At 44.4% G+C, this 27,081-nt stretch overlaps 1 protein-coding gene across 1 annotated transcript in view; it reads left to right on the forward strand.

Moving 5' to 3' along the window:
• Positions 1 to 9,472, forward strand: part of LOC128647588 (T-complex protein 1 subunit eta) — a 66,062-nt gene extending 56,590 nt beyond the window's left edge. The window contains exons 13-14 of the mRNA XM_053700342.1: positions 8,459 to 8,576; positions 9,271 to 9,472. Coding sequence (XP_053556317.1) covers positions 8,459 to 8,576; positions 9,271 to 9,472 — 320 coding nt within the window. The remainder of the gene's footprint in view (positions 1 to 8,458; positions 8,577 to 9,270) is intronic.
• The last annotated feature ends 17,609 nt before the right edge of the window (positions 9,473 to 27,081 follow it).

The raw sequence follows: 27,081 nt of genomic DNA on the forward strand, positions 1-27,081 counted from the left end.
TCTGTGCATGTGTGTATGTGTGTGTGTGTGTGTGTGTGTGTATTGTGTGTATGTATTTGTCTATGTCTGTGTGTGCATGGTGTGTATGCATGGTGTGTATTGTTTGTGTGTGTGCACTGTGCATTGTGTGTTTGTGTGCATTGTGTTGATGTGTATGTGAAATTGTTGTCTGTTTGTATGTGTGTATGTATGTGTAGCATGTGTATGGATTGTGTGTCTGTGTGAGTGAGTGTATATGTACAATTGGTGTCTGTGTGTATGATTGTGTGTGTATGATTGTGTGTGTGTGTATATGTGTAGCATGTTTATGATTGTGTGTCTATGTATAGCATGTGTATGATGTGTCCGTGTGAGTGTGTGTAGGATTGTGAGTGTATGTATGCGTAGCATGTGTATGATTGTGTTTCTGTCTGTCTGTGAGTGTGGGTATATGTGTAGCATGTGTATGATTGTGTGTCTGTGTGAGTTTGTGTAGTGTTGTATGTATGGCCAAGGTGATGAATCTGAGAAGCTCTTAAAATCCTTTCAAAAAGCTGCAAGAGGCGTGGTTTTCTTATTGATTGTCTCCAATACAAGATATAGGGAGAGTTTTTTTGGCAACAAATGCTTTTGAAAAGTGTGAGATAAATGAGTTATTCATTGTAATGTGGTTTCATGTCCCTTTAAATTATATCTAAGTTATTTTAAAGTTATCTACATTAATTGCAGTAAAAGCCACGCGCTCCCGTAGTCAAAGATTTCAACAGTCTACTCGTACCTTTAAGCTTTAACAAAATATAAGATAATGACTATTTAGAAATCCTTTTTTGTTGTGCAGGTTTGATTGCACTACTAATAACATAGGGATACTGACACTTAGCTTTGACCCTTTTTTATAATTGCTGGTGGATTATTGGTGCTTTGTATCAATAGACAATATTTACACTTTCAGTTGAAGACACTGAAAAAAGAGATAATATATAATCATTATTTAATCTTTCACTGGTGTTATGTGTGGTTGTCATATTTCTCAAAAAGTAAAACCTTATTAGAAAAAAAATAATTAAAAAGTGTGTATATTAAAAACAATCATGCGTGCAATACTTTAGCTATTATTTATATGTCTTTCTGTTATACTATCACTCAATAAATAAATCAGCAATATCCTTCTGTATTGATCTATTTTATATCAGGGTCCTATTATGGTATTAATGCAACATTATTTTTTTTTAAATTGTATTCTCTGAATCACAAAATAAAATATTTGAGTTTTGTGTCCCTTTAAACTCATTAACAAGGGGAAGTATAAACAAAAAAATCTGTAAATGAATGTACTGGTTGTTCATAAAATGCAGATTACCACCCGGAGGAGCCAATTATCTAAAGGTTTCTGGGCTAATGAGATTCTGTAAATGTTAGGCAAAATAGGAGACTTATTATCTCTCTTATTTCTCCTTCACTTTTTCTCTTTTCACTTGTCGACTTCTCTTTCTCTTCTCTCTCTTCTCTTTTTATCCTACCCTCTGTTCACAGTCTCTCTCTTTCTCTCTCTGTTCTCTATCCACTCTGTCTTTTCTCTCTCCCTTCTCTTTCCACATTGCCTTCTCTCACTTCTTTTTCTTCTCTCTCCCTCTCTCTTCTCTCTCTCTCTCTCCCTTCTCTATCCACATTGCCTTCTCTCTCACTTCTTCTTCTTCTCTCTCTCCCTCTCTCTTCTCTCTCTCTCTCTCCCTTCTCTTTCCACATTGCCTTCTCTCTCACTTCTTTTTCTTCTCTCTCCCTCTCTCTTCTCTCTCTCTCTCTCTCCCTTCTCTATCCACATTGCCTTCTCTCTCACTTCTCTTTCCACTCTCTATTCTGTCTCCCTCTCTCTTCTCTCTCTCTTCTCTATCCACATTGTCTTCTCTCTCACTTCTCTTTCCACTCTCTCTTCTCTCTCCCACTCTCTTCTCTCTCTCTCTCTCTCTCTCTCTCTCTCTCTCTCTCTCCCTCCCTTCTCTATCCACATTGTCTTCTCTCTCACTTCTCTTTCCACTCTATCTTCTCTCCCCCCTATCTCTCTCTCTCCCTTCTCTATCCACATTGCCTTCTCTCTCACTTCTCTTTCCACTCTCTCTTCTCTCTCCCTCTCTCTTCTCTCTCTCTCTCTCCCTTCTCTATCCACATTGTCTTCTCTCTCACTTGTTTCCACTCTCTCTTCTCCCTTCCCTATACACTCTCTCTTCTCCCTTCCCTATCCACTCTCTCTTCTCTCTCTCCCTTCTCTATCTACTTTGTCTTCTCTCTCGCTTTATTTTCACTCTTTCCTTTCTCTCTTCGCTTTCTCTCTCCCTTCCCTATCCACTTTGTCTTTTCTCTCTTCTCTCTCCACTCTTCCCTTCTCTCTTATATCTCCTTCACTTTCTCTCTTATCAATTGTCCTACTCTTTCCCTTCTCTCTCTTTTCTCTTTTTTGCCCTACCCTCTCTTCACGGTCTGTCTCTTTCTCTCGCTGTTCTCTATCTACTCTGTCATCTTTCTCTCTCTCTTCTCTATCCACTTTGTCTCCTCTCTCCCTTCTCTATCCACATTGTCTTCTCTCTCTATCCACATTGTGTTGTCTCTCACTTCTCTTTCCACTCCCTCTTCTCTATATAAATCTTTCTCTCTCTCTCTCTCTCTCTCTCTCTCTCTTCTCTCTCTCTCTCTCTCTCTCTCTCTCTCCCTTCTCTATCCCTCCCTTCTCTATCCACTTTGTCTTCTCTCTCTCTTCTCTTTCCACGCTCTCTTCTCTATCTCTCTCTCTCTCCCCCTTCTCTATCCACTTTGTCTTCTCTCTCTCTCTCTCTCTCTCTCTCTCTTTTCTCTCTGCACTCTTCCCTTCTCTCTTATATCTCCTTTACTTTCTCTCTTATCAATTGTCTACACTTTCTTCACAGTCTCTCTCCTCTTAGCCTCTCTCTTCACAATCTCTTTCATATCTTTTTCAATCTCTCCTCATCATTATTGAGAAATTTAGTGCAAAACATGAATTAGTATATAAAAAAAGAGATAAAATGTCCACACAACATGTAAACAGTGCAGGAAAATGTTTAATTGGTATTACAAATTGAACATAAGAGCAGACTAAGTCTTCACTAACTCTAGAACCAACCCTGCTCCCCTGTACCATGAAGCCCCTATTGGAATTACCTAAAGTCAGGCCGTTCTCAGTATTTAAGTACGGTATATGAAGGCAATGTATACATTACTAAAGAGCAAACAAAAAATGTAATTTAAAAAAGTATTTTAAAAATAAAAATTTGTATTGAAATTACACAGGGAAAAAAATATTTATTACACAAAGAGTTTGTAATAAAACTACACAGCAGGAGTATAAATACTGTGAAATTTGCACTTGTAATATAAAATTCAAAGCCTATTGTTTTCCTTATTGTTAAATGAGTTTTTCCATCTCTGCTAGTTGGCTGAAAATGGGTGTTCCATGGGTGTAGCTTAAAAGTTCTCTAATAGGTCTGGTGTATTCTCAAAATATATTCTCCTTGCAGAATACACAGAACACTTATTACCCTTATATAAAAACATATGAGATGTTTGTAATATACTGTATGCTGAAAGCAGAGTAATATCATTAGTATTGGCTGCGGGATTTATTTTTTAAAGTGGGCACTGACTAACTTCACTCTCTTCATAAAAAGTATTTTTCCAACAAGCTCCAATACTTTCTTTGTAAGGGCACTCCACTTTTACAGAATATCACTAAGGAGAGCCCCTGTGACTGTCAGGAAGGTTTTCATGTTTGATCTGACAAATCTTAGATACTCTGGCCCTGGGACGCGTATTTTAGAGAAACTGTGACCAGAAAAAATGTGTTCCATTAACACAGAAGAAAACTGCCTTCTACTGAATACACAGTAGGGTATACGGCACACAGATTCTATAACAGAGCTTAATAAAATTGCTACTTTATCTCTAGTGGGATAAGCTGGCTGGGTTCATATTCAGCCACTGTATCATTTGATATGACACACTAAAAACACTTTAGTACAGCGTCTGCCTTTACCTTGTACTGTAACTGCATTTAGATGTGTAATATTCATTTTAATTTACAGGAGACATTCACCAGACACTATTGCAGCTTAATGGGACATGAATTAAGTCATATTGGCACAATCATTCTAGGTCACAGATATGAAATATTTATTTTTGAGAGTGTGAGTGCCAGATTTGGTAATATGCCAGAGGCAGCACTGAATGGGCCATACCAACAAGGCGGGGTGCTTGTGATTCATTACATGTGATCTAAGTATTTATACCTAAAATATTCAGATATGCGTATTGCTGTACCTGAGCTCCCAACTAAAAAATGTGTTCTATTCCATCTAAAAGAAAATGTTTCAAAATGTACTATGCATTTTTTTTTTTTTTTTTTTTTTTTAAATAGATATTACTATGCTGAAGAAACCAACTTTTTCTTGTGGGTTATTCTTATAAGCATTAGAGCAGGGGTTTTAAAACTGTCCTCAACCTAACAGGTCAGATTTTCAGGATATCCAAATTGCAGCACATGTGCAATAATCAGCTGATAGTAAACTTATGGCTAGATTACGAGTTTTGCATTATGAGTGAAAAAGCTTCATAACGATGCTTTTTCACTACCGCTGGTATTACGAGTCTTGCAGGTATATCTGTCCCGCGCAATTTTTTGGCCGTAACACAATGTAACTACCGCAGCTTTCAAAAAGTCCTTTTTCAATGGGACTTCCATAGCGCCGGTATTACGAGTTTGCCTGTCCGGCCAAATAGTGAGCGGTACAGCCTATACCGTTAGGATCCGTACCGTAAACTGAAAGTCAGTAGTTATGAGTTTTACGCTACAAAGCCGTAACATAAAACTCATAACTAAAGTGCTAAAAAGTACACTAACACCCATAAACTACCTATTAACCCCTAAAGCGAGGCCCTCCCGCATCGCAAACACTAAAATAAAATTATTAACCCCTAATCTGCTGCTCCCGATATCGCCGCCACTATAATAAACATATTAACCCCTAAGCTGCCGTACTCCCGCATCGCAAACACTAGTTAATATTATTAACCTCTAATCTGCTGTCCCTAACATTGCCACAACCTACATTACTGTTATTAACCCCTAATCTGCTGCCCCCAAAATCGCTGCCACTAAGTTACACTAACACCTAACATTACACAAAATTAAATCAATTACATGAATTAAATACAATTAACTAAATTACAAAAAATAATAAACACTAAATTACACAAAATAAAAAAGAAGTTATCAAATATTTAAACTAATTACACCTAATCTAATAGCCCTATCAAAATAAAAAAGCCCCCCCCCCCCCCCAATAAGAAAAAACCCTAGCCTAAACTAAACTGCCAATAGCCCTTAAAAGGGCCTTTTGCGGGGCATTGCCCCAAAGAAATCAGCTCTTTTACCTGTAAAAAAAAATACAAACAACCCCCAACAGTAAGAAAAATAAAATCCTATCTAAAAAAACCTAAGCTCCCCATTGCCCTGAAAAGGGCATTTGTATGGACATTGCCCTTAAAAGGGCATTTAGCTCTTTTTCAGCCCAAACCCTAAGCTAAAAATAAAACCCACCCAATAAACCCTTAAAAAAAACTAACACTAACCCCCGAAGATCCACTTACAGTTTTTGAAGACCGGACATCCATCCTCAACGAAGCCGGGAGAAGTCTTCATCCAAGCGGGCAGAAGTTCTCTTCGTTGAGAGGATCTTCGGGGGTTAGTGTAAGGTTTTTTTAGGGTTTCTTTCCCCATAGGAATCAATGGGGCTGTGTTACGGAGTTTTACGCTCCTTTATTGCAGGTGTTAGGCTTTTTTTAGCCGGCTCTCCCCATTGATGTCTATGGGGAAATTGTGCACGAGCATGTAAAAACAGCTCAAAGCAGCGCTGGTATTTGAGTGAGGTATGGAGTTCAATTTTGCTCAACGCTGACATATTGCCTGCTAACGCCGGGTTTTTGTAAACCTGTAATAGCAGCGCTATAGGGAGGTGAGCGGTGAAAATAAATTGCAAGTTAGCACCGAGCCGCTCATAACGCAAAACTTGTAATCTAGCCGATAGTTATTAACCTGCTCTCACCCAAGGTGTGTTAATTTTCTTTCTTTTGTCACATTTCATCAAGGGTTAAATGTGAGGGTAGTGCTATTATTTTGCTCCTTAAGAGAACAGGTATGAACTTCTTAATTGTTAATATTATACCATTGGTCAGTTACACAAGGGCGTTGGTTTGTTTTTAACCTATTATATTTGCCTATAAGGTTTTTAAACTAGATGTGGGGGTTAGCACATAGGCTGTGACTACGGAATCTACTTCCGAAACGCGTATGCCTGCGTGCTGCGCCTAGGTCTACTTGACCAAATGTTTGCTGTGTTCCTGTTTTAAAGATTTCCAAATAAAGATTCTTCACTTTTAAAGAATTGATGGATGTCGGAATCTCTTTCTATGCATTTCCTATTCCAGCGTCATCCGACTCATCAGCTGTTACCCTGTTTTGAAGCGGACCTGAGCGGCAGTTTCTTTCCCGGAAAAGAACCCATACGATTGGTGGATTGCCGAGTACATCATAACCCACACCTTCCGATGAGCCATTCAGCGTAAACCCTGTGAGCCGCGTGATTTGAAGCTGGTGTCTTCGTGTGCGGCACAGGAGTAGCTGTAGGATATCGGCAGCGCTGGTGGCTTAGCATTTGTCTCGAACTGGTGTGGTGAGTTACTCCGCATTTTCTCTTTTCTTCTGATATCGATGGAAGTATCAATGAGGATTGACTGTGTATAACTTGGGCCCTAACATCATAGTTCTGAGCCAGGTGTGGCTTTCGGCCGAACTGTTTGGGTTTTTCTTTTGTACGTACTCACCCAAGGTAATCCTGAAAATCTGGCCTTTTAGGGAGGTCTGAGGACTGGTTTGAAAACCCCTGCATTAGAGTCACAGGACCCAGATGTACCCATAATGCACTTCCTGTGAGTTTTCATTTTAATATTAACTGCTGCTTTTTCATAGAAAAATTCTAAATTTCAGTTAAAGGCACAGTAAGTATCTTGTAATTACAAGAGATTTCTGTTGTGTTGCTATAAAATAACATAAACGCCAAGTCTTATTTTTCAATAGTCAAACTCCACCCACCATTTGCCTTATATAGAGGAACCAATCAGGGCTTTAGTAAGCAGACAACAAGGCTAACCACTGTATTAAAATTATATGTTCTATCTGAATCATGAATATGCCATTTTGACTTTACTGTCCCTTTAAGGCTAATGCTTCTTAATTATTGGTTGTAAGCTTGCTCATGTAGTCCTACACCACAAGGCCTCCACAGCTTTATAAATGGGGCCCATAGTATATAAATGTCCCTCTATGTCTCATTTGTCCACAATCTCCTCTTCTCAACTCACCTTTAATTTCCCACTCTAATTCCTCAGTCACACACTCACACTCATAGAACCCCATAAGGAGAGAAATGGACTGGAGGGGTTAGTGACAGCAACGGAGGACTGGGCAGCAGGTGTTGCTAGGCAGAAGTTGGTGGGTAAGGTGGGAGGTGTTAGGGAGCAGTTAAGTGGGTGGGGCCAGCGGAAGATGGGATCAGTTTTAGTTAGAGCGGGAAAGAAGCTAGTAGCAGGGATGGCTGATGTGCATGCTTTGTTGGCCCTGATTCAGGGCCTGGTCGAAAGGAGGGGTTCACCTGGGTACAGGCAACGGCTGGCTGATGGAGCAGAGGTGGATAGCATTGCGGGAGGTAGAACGGCGGGGGGGGAGAGCCCTCGGGGTCTGCAGGACCGGTGGAGAGCCAGCAGAGGAGGGATCCTGTGGGGGTAGGAGCAAGGAGCGGTCAAGCATCTGGAGGGAGGAAGCGGAGCGCCGGAGGCCTAGCGGTGTCTCCCATGAGGGAGAAGGAGGCCGGCAGAGGGAGGCAAAAGAGGAAGGCTGTCAGGAGCGGTGACGTCAGTGCTGGGATGTTGCGTACTGAGAGCGGCAGGGAACAGGAGGCCGCACGGCGGAGCAGAGGCCAGGAAGCATTGGAGCAGAGGAGAAGTGACAGGAGTTGTGATAGGGGAATGGAGGGGGGTGTCGTTAGACATTTTGGGCCAGAAGGTTAACCGGGTGGGACCGGAGGTGGAGCAAGATGGGGCAATGCGGTAGGAAGGGGTGAGCACAGTGGGATAATTGGCATGGGGGGAGATAGAGAAGTGGAGGTGATTGGGGTTACAGGAGAGGACCAGGAAGGCTGTGAGGTGAGCAGGGCCGGATTGGTGGTTGTTCTGGAAGAGATGGTGCAGGGGGTTAGACGGGCAGGGGTGAGGGGGGGGAGAGCAAGGTTGAGGGGCAGTGGGGGGCAGAGAGGTGAGGTGCCGGTGAGACAGGCAGTGGCTGGGGGGGAAGGGGTAATGAGGGTGAGGGGGTATGCTGGGACGCAGGGGGGTGACTTGTCTTGCATTTTATTTTCAGATCCGGAGGATGTGTACGGCGTCCCTGAAGTTCAGCAGGGGTTGCCACTGGCGCATTCTACACTTCAGGATCTGGAGGAGGATGCGCTGTGGGTGGAGGAGTCGTACAGCGACTTTGGGTGAGGAGCCTGCAGTGGAGGGAACAAGGGAGCAGGAGAATACGGCACAGGTAGGAGATTTGGCTTCTGTTATGCAGCTGCTTTGTTCCCTGGTGCCAGAAAAAAGGGGAGAGTAAGGGGATAGAGGAGTTAAGGGACCATAGGGGAGTAAGGGAGGGGAGGATTGGGGTAAGCGGGGAGAGGGGTGTAGTTGGGGGTGATAGGCTTACTACTTCTCCTCTACTTCCCAGAGGGCTGCTCATGCTTCAGAAAGACAAGTTAGGAGAGATAGGAGCCGGGTCCATGATGTCACAATGTAGGGACTGTTCCCGGATGCCTCAGGGGCGCAGTGGGGAGCTGGAGGGGTATACGTCACCTACATGGGGTAGACTTGAGACTACAGCTCAGAAAAGACAAAGAAGGGAAAATTTGTATGCACACAGTGAACGAAGACATGGGGAGAGGCAGACTATGAGCGGGCAGTGTAGGACAGAGGTGCTGGAGATGAGGCCCACAGGTGAGAAGGTGGGGACCCCTGTAGGAGAGGGGGTGTGTTTGTGAAATGAGGGTGTGCATGGCATGGTGTTGAGAGGATTGAAGGAGCTGGTTGTGACATTGGAGGGTAAGAAGGAAAAAGGGACGATGACCGTGGCGCCGGCGGGGGAAGTCTTAAAGGTGGCAGATCAAGCATTGAGAAGGCCTTGTTTATGTTCAGTTGGCCCATTGGGGATTCATCTGAGTTAGGAGATCAAAGAAAAAATTTGGAAGCGGGAGTTTGTGGAATTGTTTTCCTTGCTCCCGCTGGACCAAGTTATAGAGGTGAAGTAGGATCCAAAGGTGGAACAGGGAAAGAAGGAGGAGGAGGAGAGGAAGAAGAGATAGCAGAAATTGCCGAAGACTTTTGCCAATTGGTCTAGGGCCAGTATGGTGGGAGAGAAGTTTCCAGAGAATTGTTTGGCAATGTCTTGCTACCTGGATGAGATTTTGGGAGCTCACCGAACTTATGGGGGTCTAGCGTGGTGGCACTTTGACGAACAGTTTAGGCAGAGGATGGCAGTTCCTCCGGAGATGAGATGGGATGACCGCGAGATGGGAGTCTGGCTGGAGCTCATGACGCCATTGAGGGACCAGTCCTTTCGGGGCACTGGAGTTGGGGGAGGCGTGAGTGGAGGAGTCAGAGCAACAACAGTGGCCATTAAAAAAGGCTTATGCTTCCAATTTAACGAGGGTGCATGCCGATTTGGAGCAACATGTAAGTATAAGCATGAGTGCTCCGTGTGCGGAGGAACTCATTCGGGAGCAAAATGTTTCAAACAAAACAAGGGGACCGGAAAAGGGAGCAACGGTGTTGTTGCGAGCGTGGACCCCGGTGAGGGTAAGAGAGATGCTGCCTTGGCTAAGGCAGTACGCTAAGAGAAGAGGAAAAGGGGAGGATGCGGAGCTGTTGCTTACTGGGTTTAGCTCAGGTTTCCTTAATCCTTTTGAGGGAACGGGGAGCATGGGGTAATTTGAGGGTAATTTGAGATTGGCAATGGAATTTCCACAGGTGGTCAAAGCCAAGTTGGAGAAGGTAGTGGCTCTGGGAAGGATGGCAGGCCCCTTTCGGGACCTGCCGTTGCCAGGTTTGCGGGTTTCACCCTTGGGGGTGGTCCCAAAGAAGTTGCTGGGGCAGTACAGGATGATTTACCACCTTTCGTATCCAAAAGGGTTGTTGGTTAATGATGGGATTGATCCATCCTTGGCGGCTGTGCGGTACGCCTTTTTTGATGAGGCGGTACGCGTGGTTCGGAAGGCAGGCCAGGGAGCCTGGTTGGCGAAGGTGGATGTGGAGGCTGCCTTTCGGATGTTACCAGTGCACTCAACGTGTCATCACCTTTTGTGATGCCATTTTCAAGGGGAGTTCTTCGTGGACTTGTGTTTGCCCATGGGGTGTTCTATTTAGTGCGCGTATTTTGAGGTCCTCGCTAGTCCACTACTTGGACGATTTCTTGTTTGTCGGGTCGGCGGATTCAGGGGACTGCGAGCACTTGTTGAACATATTCCTAGAGGTGGCGGACTTTTTGGTATCCCTGTGGTGGCGGAGAAGACAGAGGGTCCTGTTAAGGTGCTGAGCTTTCTGGGGATCCAGATTGACACGGTGCGCATGGAGTACAGCTTGCCCAGGGAGAAGGTGGAGGATTTGAGAATAGTCATTGCTAGGGTGGTAAAGAAGGGGAAGGTAACCCTAAGAGAGTTGCAATCTCTCCTGGGTAAGCTGAACTTCGCATGCAGGGTAATTCCAGTTGGTAGAGTGTTTGGCAACGTTGGGCCCAATGGGAAGTCTATGGTACAAGAGGTGGCACAGTTGGATACAGAGCTGCATTTGTACACGGATGCTTCTGGGACCCATGGTTTTGGGGTGTACTTGAATGGAAAATGGTGTGTGGGTATGTGGCCGGAGGTGTGGAGAGTGGGGGTTTAACCAGGAACCTGGTGTTCCTGGAATTGTTCCCATTGGTGGTGGTTGTCATGGTGTGGAAATAATTTTTGGGGAACCGTAAGGTGATTTTTCACTCAGACAACCTGGGGGTGGTGTTTGCAATCAATAAGTTGACGGCAAAGTCTGTGCCGGTGATCCGGCTCCTTCGGGTGTTTGTGTTGGAGTGCTTGAGGGGTAATGTCCTTATTCAGGCGGTCCATGTGCCGTGAAGGTTGAACATATTTGCTGACTCTCTTTCCCGTTTGCAGTGGAAGAGGTTTTGGGAGGTGACTCCGATGCGGGAAGGAATGGAATGCCCTGGGGAGTTATGGCAGTTGAATTTTCTAGGGGGGATTGAGGCTTGCAAAGGGGGGCCTTAGCCCGTAGCATGTGTAGGTCTTATGCACCAGTTTGGGTTCAGTGTGTTTTAGTTTATGGGGGACAAAGGGATAGGATTGTCGGATGACAGGAGGGTGTCCTGTCTAGTGGAATGGATTAAGGACGTGGGTTAGAGTGAGGGTATCGAAGGCTATGGTAAAAAGGCGGGTGGCGGCGTTAGCCTTTCTGTTTCAGATCTTGGGATGGGGGAGCTTGACAAAAGACTTTGTGGCCAAGTTGGCAGTACGGGTAATTTGTAGGCGTAAAGGGGAAGAGATTAGGAGATGTCCGTTGGTGTTCTCTTTACTGAAGAGGGTGGTGGAAGGCCTGGCCCAGTGTTTGTGCGACAGATTTCAAATTCCTGTTGTTTAGAGTAGCCTATGTGTTGGGCTTTTTTCGAAGCCTTTAGGGTCTTAGAGTTAGTTTGGGGCGAGTAAAAAAGATATGGGGGGTGTTTGGATGAAAGAGGTGATGGGTGAGTGAGACGGAGGGGGTGTTGATTTGGCTTTTGAAAGTCAAAGACTGATCAAAAGTGTAAGGGATGTTGGATTTGGCTGTTTGCGATTGGGGGGGAATGTTGTCCCATGGTGTCAGTGCAGGGGTATGTTAGGGAGGAAGGCCAGTGGGGGAAAGGTCCTATTCTGATGCATGAGGATGGAAGTGTGGTTGTCTAAATATCAGTTTGGAGGCGCGTGCTCAAGCGAGTGCTGGAGGTGGGTGGGGTGGATCCCAGGATCTTTGGGAGCCATTCCGTATTGGTGCAGCGACTGTAGCTCATGACTTGGGGTTGAGTGAGGGGGGGGGGAAGGTGGTGATGAATGTAGGGAGATGGAAATCGGGATGTTATAAGAGATATGTGAGGCCCGATTTGAGAGTAATGTTTCTGTGTTTCCTTAGGTCCTTTTAAATTGTTGGATAGTGGATCATCCTATGTGTATTGGGCCAGAAAGGCGGCAGCAGTGAAGGATGCAGGGGTCCAGCTGAGTTTTCCGGTTGATAGGGTGGTAGTAAAGTGGTTTTGGGTCCAGGGGCTAAAGTGGGATCAGGTGGTGGGGATTGGTGAGTGAGTATGCAAGGCTTTATAGGACCCCTGACATCTTGGTCATTCATGCTGGGGGGAGAACGACCTTGAGTTTATGGGGCAGAAAGAGTTAGTGGACTACATGAAGAGCGGTTACGGCGCCTGAAGGAATTGTTCCCCAAAGTGGTTATTGTGTGGGTCAGAGATTGAGACCAGATTGAGTTGGAGATCAGTCTGGGATGTTAGAAGGCTGGGAAAACTCTAAAAGAGAAGGTTAATAGAACAATGTCTGCTTTTGTTGCCCAACCTGGGTGGGGGTGGGGATACGTCATGTGGAATTTGAGGGGGAGTCGAGTAGGTGTTTCTCTTCCTAAAAGATGGGGTGCACCTCAATGAGGGTAGGGCTCCATTTATTCAATTAGAATTTTGAGGAGAGGGGGTGCAAAAGGCCTTAGCCCATATGGGGTGGTGCCCGGGCCATAGGCCAGGCTGTGGCACGTGTGGCCTTATGAGGCGTTTAAAAGTTCAAATGGGGACCTCCTTTAAAAATGGGGGAGAGATGAGATGGCTTGGGGGCGTGTCTGGCAATAGCCTGGGGAAGGCACGTGAGAAGAGTTGGGAGGCTGCACCCATGGGGGTTTGTGATTTCTTATGAGGGTTGAAATTAACGTTATTTTTGTATTTCAATAAATGTGGGCTGCAGCCTTTTCACCTTAATAGAACCCCATAAGGAGAGAAACTGGGACTGGAGGGGTTAGTGACAGCAACGACTGGGCAGTACGTGTTGCTAGGCAGAAGTTAGTGGGTAAGGTGGGAGGTGTTAGGAGCAATTAAGTGGGTGGGGGCCAGCAGAAGCTGGGGATAAGTTTTAGTTAGAACGGGAAAGAAGCTCCCTCCCTGGAAGTTGATATGAGGTTGTCGCAGCGTGTGGCGGGTGTGGGCTTATGAGGAGTTTTATAAGTTCAAATGGAACCTTCCTTAAAATGGTGGGAGAGATGAAGAGGCTTGGGGGACGTGCTTGGCAATAGCCTGGGAAGGCAGCGTGAGAAGAGTTGGCAGGCTGCACCCATGGGGGTTTGTGATTTTTTTTATGAGGTTGAAATTAAAGTTATGTTGTATTTCAATAAATGCGGGCTGCGCGCCTTTTCACCCTAAGTTTCTGTGTCATGTTGTTATTTTGCTCAAATTTCACAAATCAAAAATTGGTTGAACTCCACTTCATTGGAATAGAATCAGTCAAACTGAGCTATAGCGCGGGGGGGGACATTGATAAAATTCTTTTACAAAAAGAAACAAGATGGATGTACAAAACTAAAACCCCTATCTCCCAATGGCTTAAATGAAAAATTGGGAATTTGGCTTCCTTTTTAGGCTAATTCCTTATACCTTACTTTGTCTGCACATCTTCATTTATTTCGATATATGTAGAGACTATGGGATCTCAAAAGTAACAAAATAAATCAAAAATTGTAAATATATACTACTATGATGAGCTAAAATGCGCATATTTGCTGTTAGAATAATTTGAACACACATAACATTATAATTAAGTATTGTCTTTTAAATATTGCACAATGGTGTATTGAAATGAAATTGTTTTTTAGCTTATTTTGTATATATGATTTGTTGCCGATGTGTGTGGTGAGTGAGTATTTGAATCATTTAATTGTATATAATCAACTCTGCTATTGAATTCCTCACCTTGGTTACTTGAGAAAGCCCTGAATTTAGCTGTATTTAAAAGTAACAATTGCAAAGACATTGCAACAGCGGCTAATTGTGATTGACATAAAATTTCATCAAATTGAAAAGATCTGGGAAACCGGTATCCAATAAAAGGCTGGTAGATCAAGGTGTCGTTAGCCACCTGGAAGAAGCTCCATGCAGCACTGACTGAAGGAGCGAAACGAGACGTTTTGGACTCGTCGTGCTTGGCAGCCCTTACAAGCAGATATCCCCTGCTCATCGTGACTTACCCCCTGATGTCTGGACACTCATGAACAAGGCAGCTAGGAGGAGCGACCCGCGCTGTGAACGAATACAGGTAGGAATATGTTATACGCATCTGTACACCGAATATTACTGTCTTAAAAGAATACAGCACCTGTGAATAAAAGACGCGTGTTTCTATTGCTCCTCCTATGCTATGCCTTTTAAGCACCAATCGACTCAGTAACTACTGGGGGTTCAAGTCTGATGTAACTGGGTCTTTATACACCGGGGACTGTATAACTGCATCCAATTCTTGCATTAACGCTGCACTTATTGGATTACAAATATCTGCAAGTTTTAAACGGACTGGTTTTGGTCCTATTTCCCCTGGTGCACCAGATAATAACTTTGTTGGCCAGTACTTTATAATACTGCTTTGTGTGGGATCCACTGTATGAATGTGAATGTGTGTATTGTGCATTTGGTTAATAAATATTTATATTGTTTTTGACATACAAGCTTTTTGTAGCGCTTTTATTCAATTTTACAGTTGTGCTGGATTTACCTAGACTTTTGGGAATTTCTTATTGTGAAATCCCCACTTCCTTTTCTATGTTGTTTTCATATGCATCTTTCTAGGAAGCACCTGTTCTCTAGCTAATTACTTATTAGTGTGCAACTCTCACTTTTTGTGTTTCTCATGTTTGTTATTGGTTGGGAAAAAATATGAAGTTCCGAATGTGCATGTCTTGTCAGACACACTCACACTCTGTCAGATACATACACTTACACTTTGTCAGATACATACACTCAGTTACACACTCACACTCTGTCAGATACATACACTCAGTCACACACTCACGCTTTGTCAGATACATACACTCTGTCACACACTCACGCTCTGTCAGATACATACACTCAGTCACACACTCACACTCTGTCAGATACATACACTCAGTCACACATTCACACTCTATCAGATACATACACGCTGTCACACACTCACACTCTGTCAGATACATACACACAGTCATACATTCACACTGTATCAGATACATACACACAGTCATACATTCACACTCTGTCAGATACATACACTCAGTCACACACACTCACACTCTGTCAGATACATACACTCAGTCACACACTCACACTTTGTCAGTATACATACACTCTGTCACACACTCACACTTTGTCAGATACATATACTCTGTCACACACTCACACCTCTGTCAGATACAAACACTCAGTAACACACTTCACACTCGTCAGATCCATACACTCAGTCATTACATTCACACTCTGTCAGATACATACACACAGTCATACATTCACACTCTGTCAGATACATACACTCAGTCACACACTCACAAACTCTGTCAGATACATACACACTCACACTCTGTCAGATACATACACTCAGTCACACACTCACACTCTGTTAGATACATACACTCAGTCACACACTCACACTCTGTTAGATACATACACTCAGTCACACACTCACACTCTGTTAGATACATACACTCAGTCACACACCTCACACTCTGTTAGATACATACACTCAGTCGAACACTCACACTCTGCCAGATACATACACTCTGTTACATACTCACACTCTGCAGGGACACATGCTATCACTCTGTTACATACTCACACTCTGCAGGGACACATGCTATCACTCTGCTACATACTCACACTCTGCAGGGACACATGCTATCACTCTGCTACATACTCACACTCTTTGTGTCAGATAAGCCACTATGTCAGATTACAAGTACATCTGTTAGCAGTCTCTCAGCCAGGCATTCACACTGTCTAGCGCATACACACTGGCACATAGTGCTGAGTCTGAGATACACAATCTGCTCAGCTACAGACACTCTGGGGGTGTTATTATTATTTCAGTAATTCTCTTGTGGATAAAATAATCAAAACAAAGTGGCCCACATATAGTGCACTCTGAATTTCCATGTTAAGTGTCTCACATAACTTTTTTTCAAATTTTTAATCTATTCCAATCCATTAGAGAACCTAAAAGATAACCCAACATCACACATTTTGAAGAGCATGTGCTAGACCATGACAAACCTATAGTTTGTAGACAATTCGTGGGCCTTATTCCCCTTCAGTGTTTTCGTACAAATCTCAATTCAGGGCACGAGATTTACGTTACAATGAGGTATTTTACCCTCTAATTACATCGCTGTTTTTATGTTTATTAATATGTAATAGGGTCTAATGCTGTCTTGTCCAACCTAATACATGGGGCAACAATAAGGTTCAAAAAATACTTTTGAGATTGCTGCGGGGGCCTCGTAAAGCCAAGATCTTGTTCAAAACTTTCATCATTCAGATAGAACAATATACATCTGTTATAAAATTTGCTTCATTCTCTTAATATCCTTTGAACAAGGAGTAGCAATGCACTACTGGGAGCTAGCTGGAACATATCAAGTGAGCCAATGACAAGGAGGGCATATATGTTTAGCCACCAATCACCATCTAGCTCCCAGAAGCGTATTGGTACTTCTTAACCCTACTTTGGTACACTTTTCAACAAAGGATACCAAGAGTACAAAGTAAGTTGAAAAGTTGTTTAAAAAGTGTATGTTCTATCTGAATCATGAATATGTAATTTTTGACTTTATTATTATTATTATTATTATTATTAACAGGTATTTGTAGAGCGCCAACCAGTGTTCCACAGTGCTAATCTGGCAGACTTTACTGTCCCCTTTAAGGCTAATGCTTCTTAATTACTGGTTGTAGGCTTGCTCATCGTAGGTCCTGCACCATAAGGCCTCCATAGCTTTATAAATGGAGCCCATAGTATATAAATGTCCCTCTATGTCTCATTTGTCCACAATCTCGTCTTCTCAACTCAGCTTTCATTTCCTACTCTAATTCCTCCCTTCTCTCCCTTGTCTTCTCAGCTTCCCCATTCTCTTTATGATTACTCTTCCCATATTTATCATCCCTATCCATTCCATTCCTCATTTATCCCTGCTCCTACCTCTGCTGCCCTATCAATTATCCCTGCTTCTCCTCTCTGCCCTACTCATTATCTCTTGCTCCCCCTCCTCTCTACCTAACATATATCCCTTCTGCCCCTATCATCTCTCTCTGGTCCTCCCTCTCTCCTATTATCTGTTCCTGCTCCTCCTCTCTGCCTTAATCATCTGATCCCCTGCTCCTCCTCCCTCTCTTATAATGTATCCCTGCTCCTCCTTTCCTGCCCTATCAACAATTACCTGCTCCCCCTTCCTCTCTTATCATCTATCCCTGCTCTCCTCTCTGCCCTATTATCTATCCCTGCTTCTCCTCTCTGCTCTATCATCTATCCCTGCTTCCCCTCTCTCTCCTATGATTTATCCTTGCTCCTCCTCTCTCTCCTATCATTTAATCCCTGCTCCTCCTCTCTGCCCTATCATCTATCCCTGCTCCTCCTCTCTCTTCTATCATTTATCCCTGCTCCTCCTCTCTCTCCTATTATTTATTCCTGCTCCTCCTCTCTCTCCTATCATCTATCCCTGCTCCTCCTCTCTGCCCTATCATCTATCCCTGCTCCCCCTCTCTCTCCTATCATTTATCCATGCTCCCCCTTTCTCTCCTATCATTTAGCCATGCTCTTCCCCTCTCCCCTATCATTTATCCCTGCTCCTCCTCTCTGCCCTATAATCTATCCCTGCTCCTCCCCTCTCTCCTATAATTTATCCCTGCTCCCCCTTTCTCTACTATCATTTATCCCTGCTTCTCCTCTCTGCCCTATAATCTATCCTGCTCCCCCTCTCTCCTTATCATTAATCCCTGCTCCTCCTCTTTGCCCTATCATCTGTCCATGCACCCCCTCTCTCTCCTATCAACAATCCCTGCTCCTCATTCCTCTCCTAACATTTATACCTTGTTCTTCCTTCCTCTTCTAACATTTATCCTGCTCCTCCTCTCTTTTACTTTCATTCATACCTACTCTCCCTCTCTCTCCTATTATCTTATAACTGCTCTTCCTTTCTTTACTATCATCTATCCTTGCTCCTACCCTCTCTCCTATTATCTGTTAGTGAACTTCTCTTTCTTCTGTTATCTATACCTGCTCCTAATCATTTCATATAACTAATCCCTACTCTTCCTCTCTCACCTATCATCAGTCCCTGCTCCTCCCTCTTGTATCAACAATTCCTGCTCTTCCTCTCTCTCTTATCAAATTATTGTTCTCCTCTCTGTCCTATCATCTATCCATGATCTTTCTCTCTCTCTTTTAATTTTCCCAGCATCCTCCACTATTTTTCTCTCATATCGTATATCCCTAAACCTCTTCTCTCTCCCTATCAACAATCCTTACTCCTCATCTTTTTTTGGTATCATCTACCTCTGATTCTCTTATCTCCTATAATCCAGTCCTTGCTCCTACTCTCTTTTCTGTCACCAATCCCTGTTTATCCTCTGTCCTCTTATCATTTATTTCTGTTTTTTTCTCTTTTCCTATCATCTATTCCTTCTCGTTAATCCTGCCTTATTATCTATCCCCTGCTCCTCCTCTGTCTCTTCTATCATCTATCACTGCTCCTCCTCTGTCTCCATTCATCTATCACAGGTCTTCTTCTCTCTCTATTCATCTAGCACTAATACTCTCTCTCTCTCCATTCATCTATCACAGCATCCTCCTCTCCCTCCATTTATATATCACTGTTCCTCCTCTCTCTCCATTCATCTATCACTGCTCCTCCTTTCTCTCATTCTTCAATCACTGCTCTTCCTCTCTCTCCATTTATCTATCCCTGCTCTTCCTCTCTCTCTCCATTCATCTATCACTGCTCCTCCTCTCTCTCTCCATTAATATATCAATGCTCTTCCTCTCTCTCCATTCATCTATCACTGCTCCTCCTTTCTCTCCATTCTTCAATCACTGCTCTTCCTCTCTCTCCATTCTTCTATCACTGTTCCTCCTCTCTCTCCATTCATCTATCACTGCTCCTCCTTTCTCTCCATTCTTCAATCACTGCTCTTCCTCTCTCTCCATTCTTCTATCACTGTTTCCTCCTCTCTCTCCATTCATCTATCACTGCTCCTCCTTTCTCTCCATACTTCAATCATTGCTCTTTCCTCTCTCTCCATTCTTCTATCACTGTTCCTCCTTTCTCTCCATTCTTCAATCACTGCTCTTCCTCTCTCTCCATTCTTCAATCACTGCTCTTCCCTCTATCTCCATTCTTCTATCACTGTTCCTCCTCTCTCTCCATTCATCTATCACTGCTCCTCCTCTCTCTCCATTCTTCTATCACTGCTCTTCCTCTCTCTCCATTCATCTATCACTGCTCCTCCTCTCTCTCCTATTATCTATCCCTGCTCCTCCTCTCTCTCCATTCATCTATCACTGCTCTTCCTCTCTCTTCATTCATCTATCACTGCTCCTCTTCTCTCTCCATTCATCTATCACAGCTCCTCCTCTCCCTCCATTTATATATCACGGTTCCTCCTCTCTCTCCATTCATCTAGCACTGCTCCTCCTCTCTCTCTCCATTCATCTATCCCTGCTCTTCCTCTCTCTCCATTCTTCTATCACTGTTCCTCCTCTCTCTCCATTCATCTATCACTGCTCCTCCTTTCTCTCCATTCTTCAATCACTGCTCTTCCTCTCTCTCCATTCTTCTATCACTGTTCCTCCTCTCTCTCCATTCATCTATCACTGCTCCTCCTCTCTCCTATCATCTATCCCTGCTCCTCCCCTCTCTCCATTCATCTATCACTGCTCATCCACTCTCTCCATTCATCTATCACTCGCTCCTCTTCTCTCTCCATTCATCTATCACAGGCTCCTCCTCTCCCCTCCATTTATATATCACGGTTCCTCCTCTCTCTCCATTCATCTAGCACTGCTCCTCCTTTCTCTCCATTCTTCAATCACTGCTCTTCCTCCTCTCTCCATTCTTCTATCACTGTTCCTCCTCTCTCTCCATTCATCTATCACTGCTCCTCCTTTCTCTCCATTCTTCAATCACTGCTCTTCCTCTCTCTCCATTCTTCTATCACTGTTCCTCCTCTCTCTCCATTCATCTATCACTGGCTCCTCCTCTCTCTCCATTCATCTATCACTGCTCGTCCTCTCTCTCCATTCATCTATCACTGCTCCTCCTCTCTCTCCATTCATCTATCACTGCTCCTCCTCTCTCTCCATTCATCTATCACTGCTCTTCCTCTCTCTCCATTCATCTATCACTGCTCCTCTTCTCTCTCCATTCATCTATCACAGCTCCTCCTCTCCCTCCATTTATATATCACGGTTCCTCCTCTCTCTCCATTCATCTAGCACTGCTCCTCCTTTCTCTCCATTCTTCAATCACTGCTCTCCTCTCTCTCCATTCTTCTATCACTGTTCCTCCTCTCTCTCCCATTCATCATCACTGCTCCTCCTTTCTCTCCATTCTTCAATCACTGCTCTTCCCTCTCTCTCCATTCTTCTACACTGTTCCTCCTCTCTCTCCATTCATCTATCACTGGCTCCTCCTCTCTCTCCATTCATCTATCACTGCTCGCACCTCTCTCTCCATTCATCTATCACTGCTCCTCTTCTCTCTCCATTCATCTATCACAGCTCCTCCTCTCCCTCCATTCATCTATCACTGTTCCTCCTCTCTCTCCATTCATCTATCACTGCTCCTCTTCTCCGTTTATTCATCTATCACTGCTCCTGCTCTCTCTCCATTCATATATCACTGCTTATCCACTCTCATCTCATGCATCTATCACTGCTCATCCACTCTCTCCATTCATCTATCACTGCTCCTCCTCTCTCTCCATTCATCTATCATCCTCTTCCTCTCTCACCATTCATCTATCCCTGATCCTCCTCCTCTCTCTCTCCATTCAATCTATCCCTGCTCCTCCACTCTCTCTCAATTAATCTATCCCTGCTCCTCCTCTCTCTCCTTTAATCTATAATTGCTTCTCATCTCTCTCCATTCATCTATCACTGCTCCTCCTCTCTCTCCATTCTTCTATCACTGTTGTCCTCTCTCTCCATTCATCTATCACTGCTCCTCCTCTCTCTCCATTCATCTATCACTGCTCTTCCTCTGATCCATTCATCTCTCACTGCTCCTCCCCTCTCTCCATTCATCTATCACTACTCCTCCCCTCTCTCCATTCATCTATCACTGCTCCTCCTCTCTCTACCTTCATCTATCAATGCTCATTCACTCTCTTCATTCATATATTACTGCTCATCCTCTCTCTCCATTCATCTATCCTTCTCCTCCTCTCTCTCCATTCATCTATCACTGCTCCTCCCCTCACTCCATTCATCTATCCCTGCTCTTCCTCTCTCTCCATTCATCCATAATTGCTTCTCTTCTCTCTCCATTCATCTATCACTGCTCCTCCTCTCTCTCCATTCATCTATCACTGCTTCTCCTCTCTCTCTCCATTCATATATCACTGCTCCTCCCCTCTCTCCAGTTCATATATCACTGCTCCTCTTCTCTCTCCATACATCTATCACTGCTCCTCTTCTCTCTTCATTCATATATCACTGCTCTTCCCTCTCTCTCCATTAATATATTACTGCTCTTCCTCTCTCTCCATTCAAATATCATTGCTCATCCTCTCTCTCCATTTATCTATCACCACTCCTCCTCTCTCTCCATTCATCTATCACTGCTCCTCCTTCTCTCTCTCCATAATATATCAATGCTCCTCCTCTCTCTCCTTTCATCTATCACTGCTCCTACCTCTCTATCTATAAGGTTAAAGATTAGTATTACGTGAGTTTGAAGCTAGGTACCATTGTGCAGAAAAGGTGAAAAGGTGTCTACAGATATAAATATCCATAGACAAGTCAAGAATCAAAACCAAAGATACAATCCAAAAAGCAGGTGTATAAACAGAAGGATGAGACAAATCATTTATAAGTCAGAGCACAGTTCCAAAGTTCAGTACCCAGAGAATCAGCCAAGAAAAATGTGTATCTCAGTTAACGGGTTAAACAAGTAGCATTAAAACTTTGCCAAAGTCAGTGTCCAGGGTAAGCAGGTCAGAACAGGAATGCTTTGGTCTTAATGGGGCAATAAACAAGCATTGAACCTTTAACACCTCTCATTCAGTCTTGGTGCTAAAGGACAAGAAGTCACAACTACAGAGGGCCATAAAGAGGAGTTCTAACAAGCGCACATATCTAAAGGCAGAAGTCCAGAAAGCAGTATACTTATCTATGGAGCCAACCTCGCTAACTAATTCTACTTAGTGCGGCCACTGTCTCCTGCAGAAGAAGATTCCCCCAGCACAGCTCTCCTAACTCTTCTGGGCCTCCAAGATAGTGCAACCCCTAGCTCACTGAAACAGCCAACAGCTTCTAATTATAGCACGGCTCAGACCATGCTATGCTAAGGATGGCACAAGTGTAGCGCTGTTTTTGACTTGCTGAGCCACCATACACTCTTTTATCATCTATACTTGCTACTCCCTCTCTCTCCTATCATCTATCTCTGCTCCTCCCTTTCTCTCCTATCATATATCCCTGCTACTCCTCTCTCTCCTATCATCTATCCCTGCTCCTCCTCTCTCCTATGATCTGTTCCTGCTCCTCCCTCTCTCCTATTATCTGTTCCTGCTTCTCCTAATCTCCCCTATTATCTATCCCTGCTCCTCCCCTCTCTCCTATTATCTTTTCCTACTCCTCATTCCTCACCTTTGTATGTTCCTGCTCCTCCTCTCTCTCCTATTATCTGTTCCCTACACATCCCAGTACTGAAGCCGGTATACTAGTGCAGCATGGGGTCTGTACTCGCTGAGCCACCGTACACTCTTTTATCATCTATCCTTGTTCCTCCTCTCTCTCCTACTGTATTATCTGTTCCTGCTCCTCCTCTTTCTCCTATTATCTATCCTTGTTCCTCCCCTCTCTCCTATTATCTGTTCCCGCTCCTCTCTCTCTCTCCTATTATCTGTTCCCGCCTCTCTCTCTCTAATATTATCTGTTCCTGCTCCTCCTCTCCTCCTATTATCTGTTCCTGCTCCTCCCCTCTCTCCTTTGTATGTTTCTGCTTTCTCTCCTCTCTCTCCTATTATCTGTTCCTGCTCCTCCCCTCTCTCCTATTATCTATCCCTTCTCCTCCTCTCTCCTCCTATCATCTATCTCTGCTCCTGCCCTCTCTGTCCTTTGTATGTTCCTGCTCCCTCTCTCTCCTATTTATCTATCCCCTGCTACCTCCTCTCTCTCCATTCATCTATCCCTGCTCCTCCTCTCTCTCCAATCATCTATCCCTGCTCCTCCTCTCTCTCCTATCATCTATCCCTGCTCCTCCTCTCTCCTATCATCTATTTCTGCTCCTTTGTATGTTTCTGCTCCTCTCTCTTCGTATTATCTGTTCCTGCTCTTCCCCTCTCTCCTATTATCGATCTCTGCTCTTCCCCTCTCTCCTTTTGTATGTTCCTGCTCCTCCTCTCTCTCCTATTATCTGTCCCTGCTCCTCCCCTCTCTCCTATTATCTATCCCTGCTCCTCCTCTCTCCTAGTCATCTATCTCTGCTCATCCACTCTCTCCTTTGTATGTTCCTGCTCCTCCTCTCTCTCCTATTATCTGTTCCTGCTCCTCCCCTCTCCTCCTATTATCTATCTCTGCTCCCCCTTACTCCTATTATCTAGCTCCGCTCCTCCCCTCTCTCCTCTGTATGTTCCTGCTCCTTCTTTCTCTCCTATTATCTATCCCTGATCCTCCTCTCTCTCCTATCATCTATCTCTGCTCCTCCCCTCTCTTCTTTGTATGTCCCTGCTCCTCATCTCTCTCCTATTATCTGTTCCTGCTCCTCCCCTTTCTCCTATCATCTACCCCTGCTTGTCCCCTCTCTCCTATCATCTATCTCTGCTCCTCCCCCTCTCTTTGTATGTTCCTGCTCCTCCTCTCTCCTATTATCTGTTCCTGCTCCTCCTCTCTCTCCTATCGTCAATCTCTGCTCCTCCTCTCTCTTTGTATGTTTCCTGCTCCTCCTCTCTCTCCTATTATCTATCCCTGCTCCTCCTCTCTCTCCTATTATCTATCCCTGCTCCTCCTCTCTCTCCTATTATCTATCCCTGCTCCTCCTCTCTCTCCTATCATCTATCTCTGCTCCTCCCCTCTCTTTGTATGTTCCTGCTCCTCCTTTCTCTCCTATTATCTATCCCTGCTCTTGCCTCTCTCTCCTATCGTCAATCTCTGCTCCTCCTCTCTCTTTGTATGTTCCTGCTCCTCCTCTCTCTCCTATTATCTATCCCTGCTCCTCCTCTCTCTCCTATTATCTATCCCTGCTCCTCCCCTCTCTCCTTTGTATGTTCCTGCTCCTCCTTTCTCTCCTATTATATATCCCTGCTCCTCCTCTCTCTCCTATCATCTATCTCTGCTCCTCCCTTCTCTCTTTGTATGTTTCTGCTCCTCCTCTCTCTCCTATTATCTGTTCCTGCTCCTCCCCTCTCTCCTATCATCTATCCCTGCTCCTCCCCTCTCTCCTATTATCTGTTCCTGCTCCTCCCCTCTCTCCTATTATCTGTTCCTGCTCCTCCTCTCTCTCCTATCATCTATCCCTGCTCCTCCTCTCTCTCCCTATAATCTATCCCTGTGCCTCCTCTCTCCTATCATCTATCCCTGCTCCTCCTTCCTCCTATCATCTATCCCTGCTCCTCCCCTCTCTCCTATTATTTATCTCTGCTCCTCCTCTCCTCTCCTATTATCTATCCCTGCTCCTCCTCTCTCTCCTATAATCTATCCAGGTGCCTCCTCTCTGCCCTATCATCTATCCCTGCTCCTCCTCTCTCCTCTCATCTATCCCTGCTCCTCCCCTCTCTCCTATTATTTATCTCTGCTCCTCCCCTCTCACCTTTGTATGTTCCTGCTCCTCCTCTCTCTCCTATTATCTATCCCTGCTCCTCCTCTCTCTCCTATCATCTATCCCTGCTCCTCCTCTCTCCTATCATCTATCCCTGCTCCTCCCCTCTCTCCAATTATCTGTTCCTGCTCCTCCCCTCTCTACCATTATCTGCTCCTGTTCCTCCCCTCTCTCCTATTATCTGTTCCTGCTCCTCCCCTATCTCCTATTATCTGTTCCTGCTCCTCCCCTCTCTCCTATTATCTGCTCCTGTTCCTCCCCTCTCTCCTATTATCTGCTCCTGCTCCTCCCCTCTCTCCTATTATCTGTTCCTGCTCCTCCCCTCCTCTCCTATTATCTGCTCCTGTTCCTCCCCCTCTCTCCTATTATCTGCTCCTGCTCCTCCCCTCTCTCCTATTATCTGTTCCTGCCCCTCCCCTCTCTCTATTATCTGTTCCTGCGCTCCTCCCCTCTCTCCTATTATCTGCTCCTGTTCCTCCCCTCTCTCCTATTATCTGCTCCTGCTCCTCCCCTCTCTCCTATTATCTGCTCTCTGCTCCTCCCCCTCTCTCCTATTATCTGTTCCTGCTCCTCCCCTCTCTCCTATTATCTGCTCCTGTTCCTCCCCTCTCTCCTATTATCTGTTCCTGCTCCTCCCCTCTCTCCTATTATATGCTCCTGTTCCTCCCCTCTCTCCTATTATCTGTTCCTGCTCCTCCCCTCTCTCTATTATCTGTTCCTGCTCCTCCCCTCTCTCCTATTATCTGTTCCTGCTCCTCCCCTCTCTCCTATTATCTGTTCCCTGCTCCTCCCCTCTCTCCCTATTATCTGCTCATGGTTCCTCCCCTCTCTCCTATTAATCTGCTCCTGCTCCTCCCCTCTCCTCCTATTATATGCTCCTGTTCCTCCCCTCTCTCCTATTATCCTGTTCCTGCTCCTCCCCTCTCTCCTATTATCTGTTCCTGCTCCTCCCCTCTCTCCTATTATCTGTTCTCTGCTCCTCCCCTCTCTCCTATTATCTGCTCCTGCTCCTCCCCTCTCTTCCTATAATGTATCCCAGCATCTTTCTGCTGTTATCTATACATGCTCTTCCTTTCCTCTTCTATCATATAAACCTGCTATTCTCCTTTCTCCCTGCACATTATCAGCCTATATGCTCTGCACAGATAAATATGTATATTGTGAATATCCTGCATACACAGTTTTATATGGGCATGAGATTCTTTGAAATGTACAACTTAAAGGTACAATTTACTCAGGAAAGCAGCTAACTCCTCATTGTATTCAAAGCTGCTGCCTCTAGCTTTTCTACAGCAAATACTGCAGTATTCCTATTTTTAGTATAGGTTGCAGTTTCAACAGAAAGAGTCAGCTATTTAATATAGGAAAATAAAGGTAAAGGAGTGATGTGTAAATAATTGAATGCACTTCAGCAGGGTAAATGGATGTTTAAAGGGACATGAAACCTAAATGTTTCTTTCATGATTTAGATAGAGCAGCAGTTTTAAACAACTTTCTAACTTCTATTTGTCAAATTTTCTTCATTCTCTTGGTATTTTTTGTTGCAAAGCAGGGACGTAAGCTCAGGTGTGTGCACGAGTTTGGAGCACTATATGGCAGCAGTTTTGCAATAATGTTATCCATTTGCAAGCGCACTAGATACAGCACTTTTACCTGTCCATGTAGTGCTACAGATGCTACCTAGGTATCTCTATACACATAATATTATACATTAGCAAGAGCACTAGATAACAGCACTATTACCTGTCATTTAGTGTTACAGAAACTACCTATGTATCTCTATAAACACATAATAGTATACATTAGCAAGAGCACTAGATACAGCACTATTACCTGTCATGTAATGCCACAGATACTACCCTAGGTATCTCTATAACACACCAT

The sequence above is a fragment of the Bombina bombina genome, chromosome 2, assembly GCF_027579735.1.
Source record: "Bombina bombina isolate aBomBom1 chromosome 2, aBomBom1.pri, whole genome shotgun sequence".
NCBI classification, from domain to species: domain Eukaryota; kingdom Metazoa; phylum Chordata; class Amphibia; order Anura; family Bombinatoridae; genus Bombina; species Bombina bombina.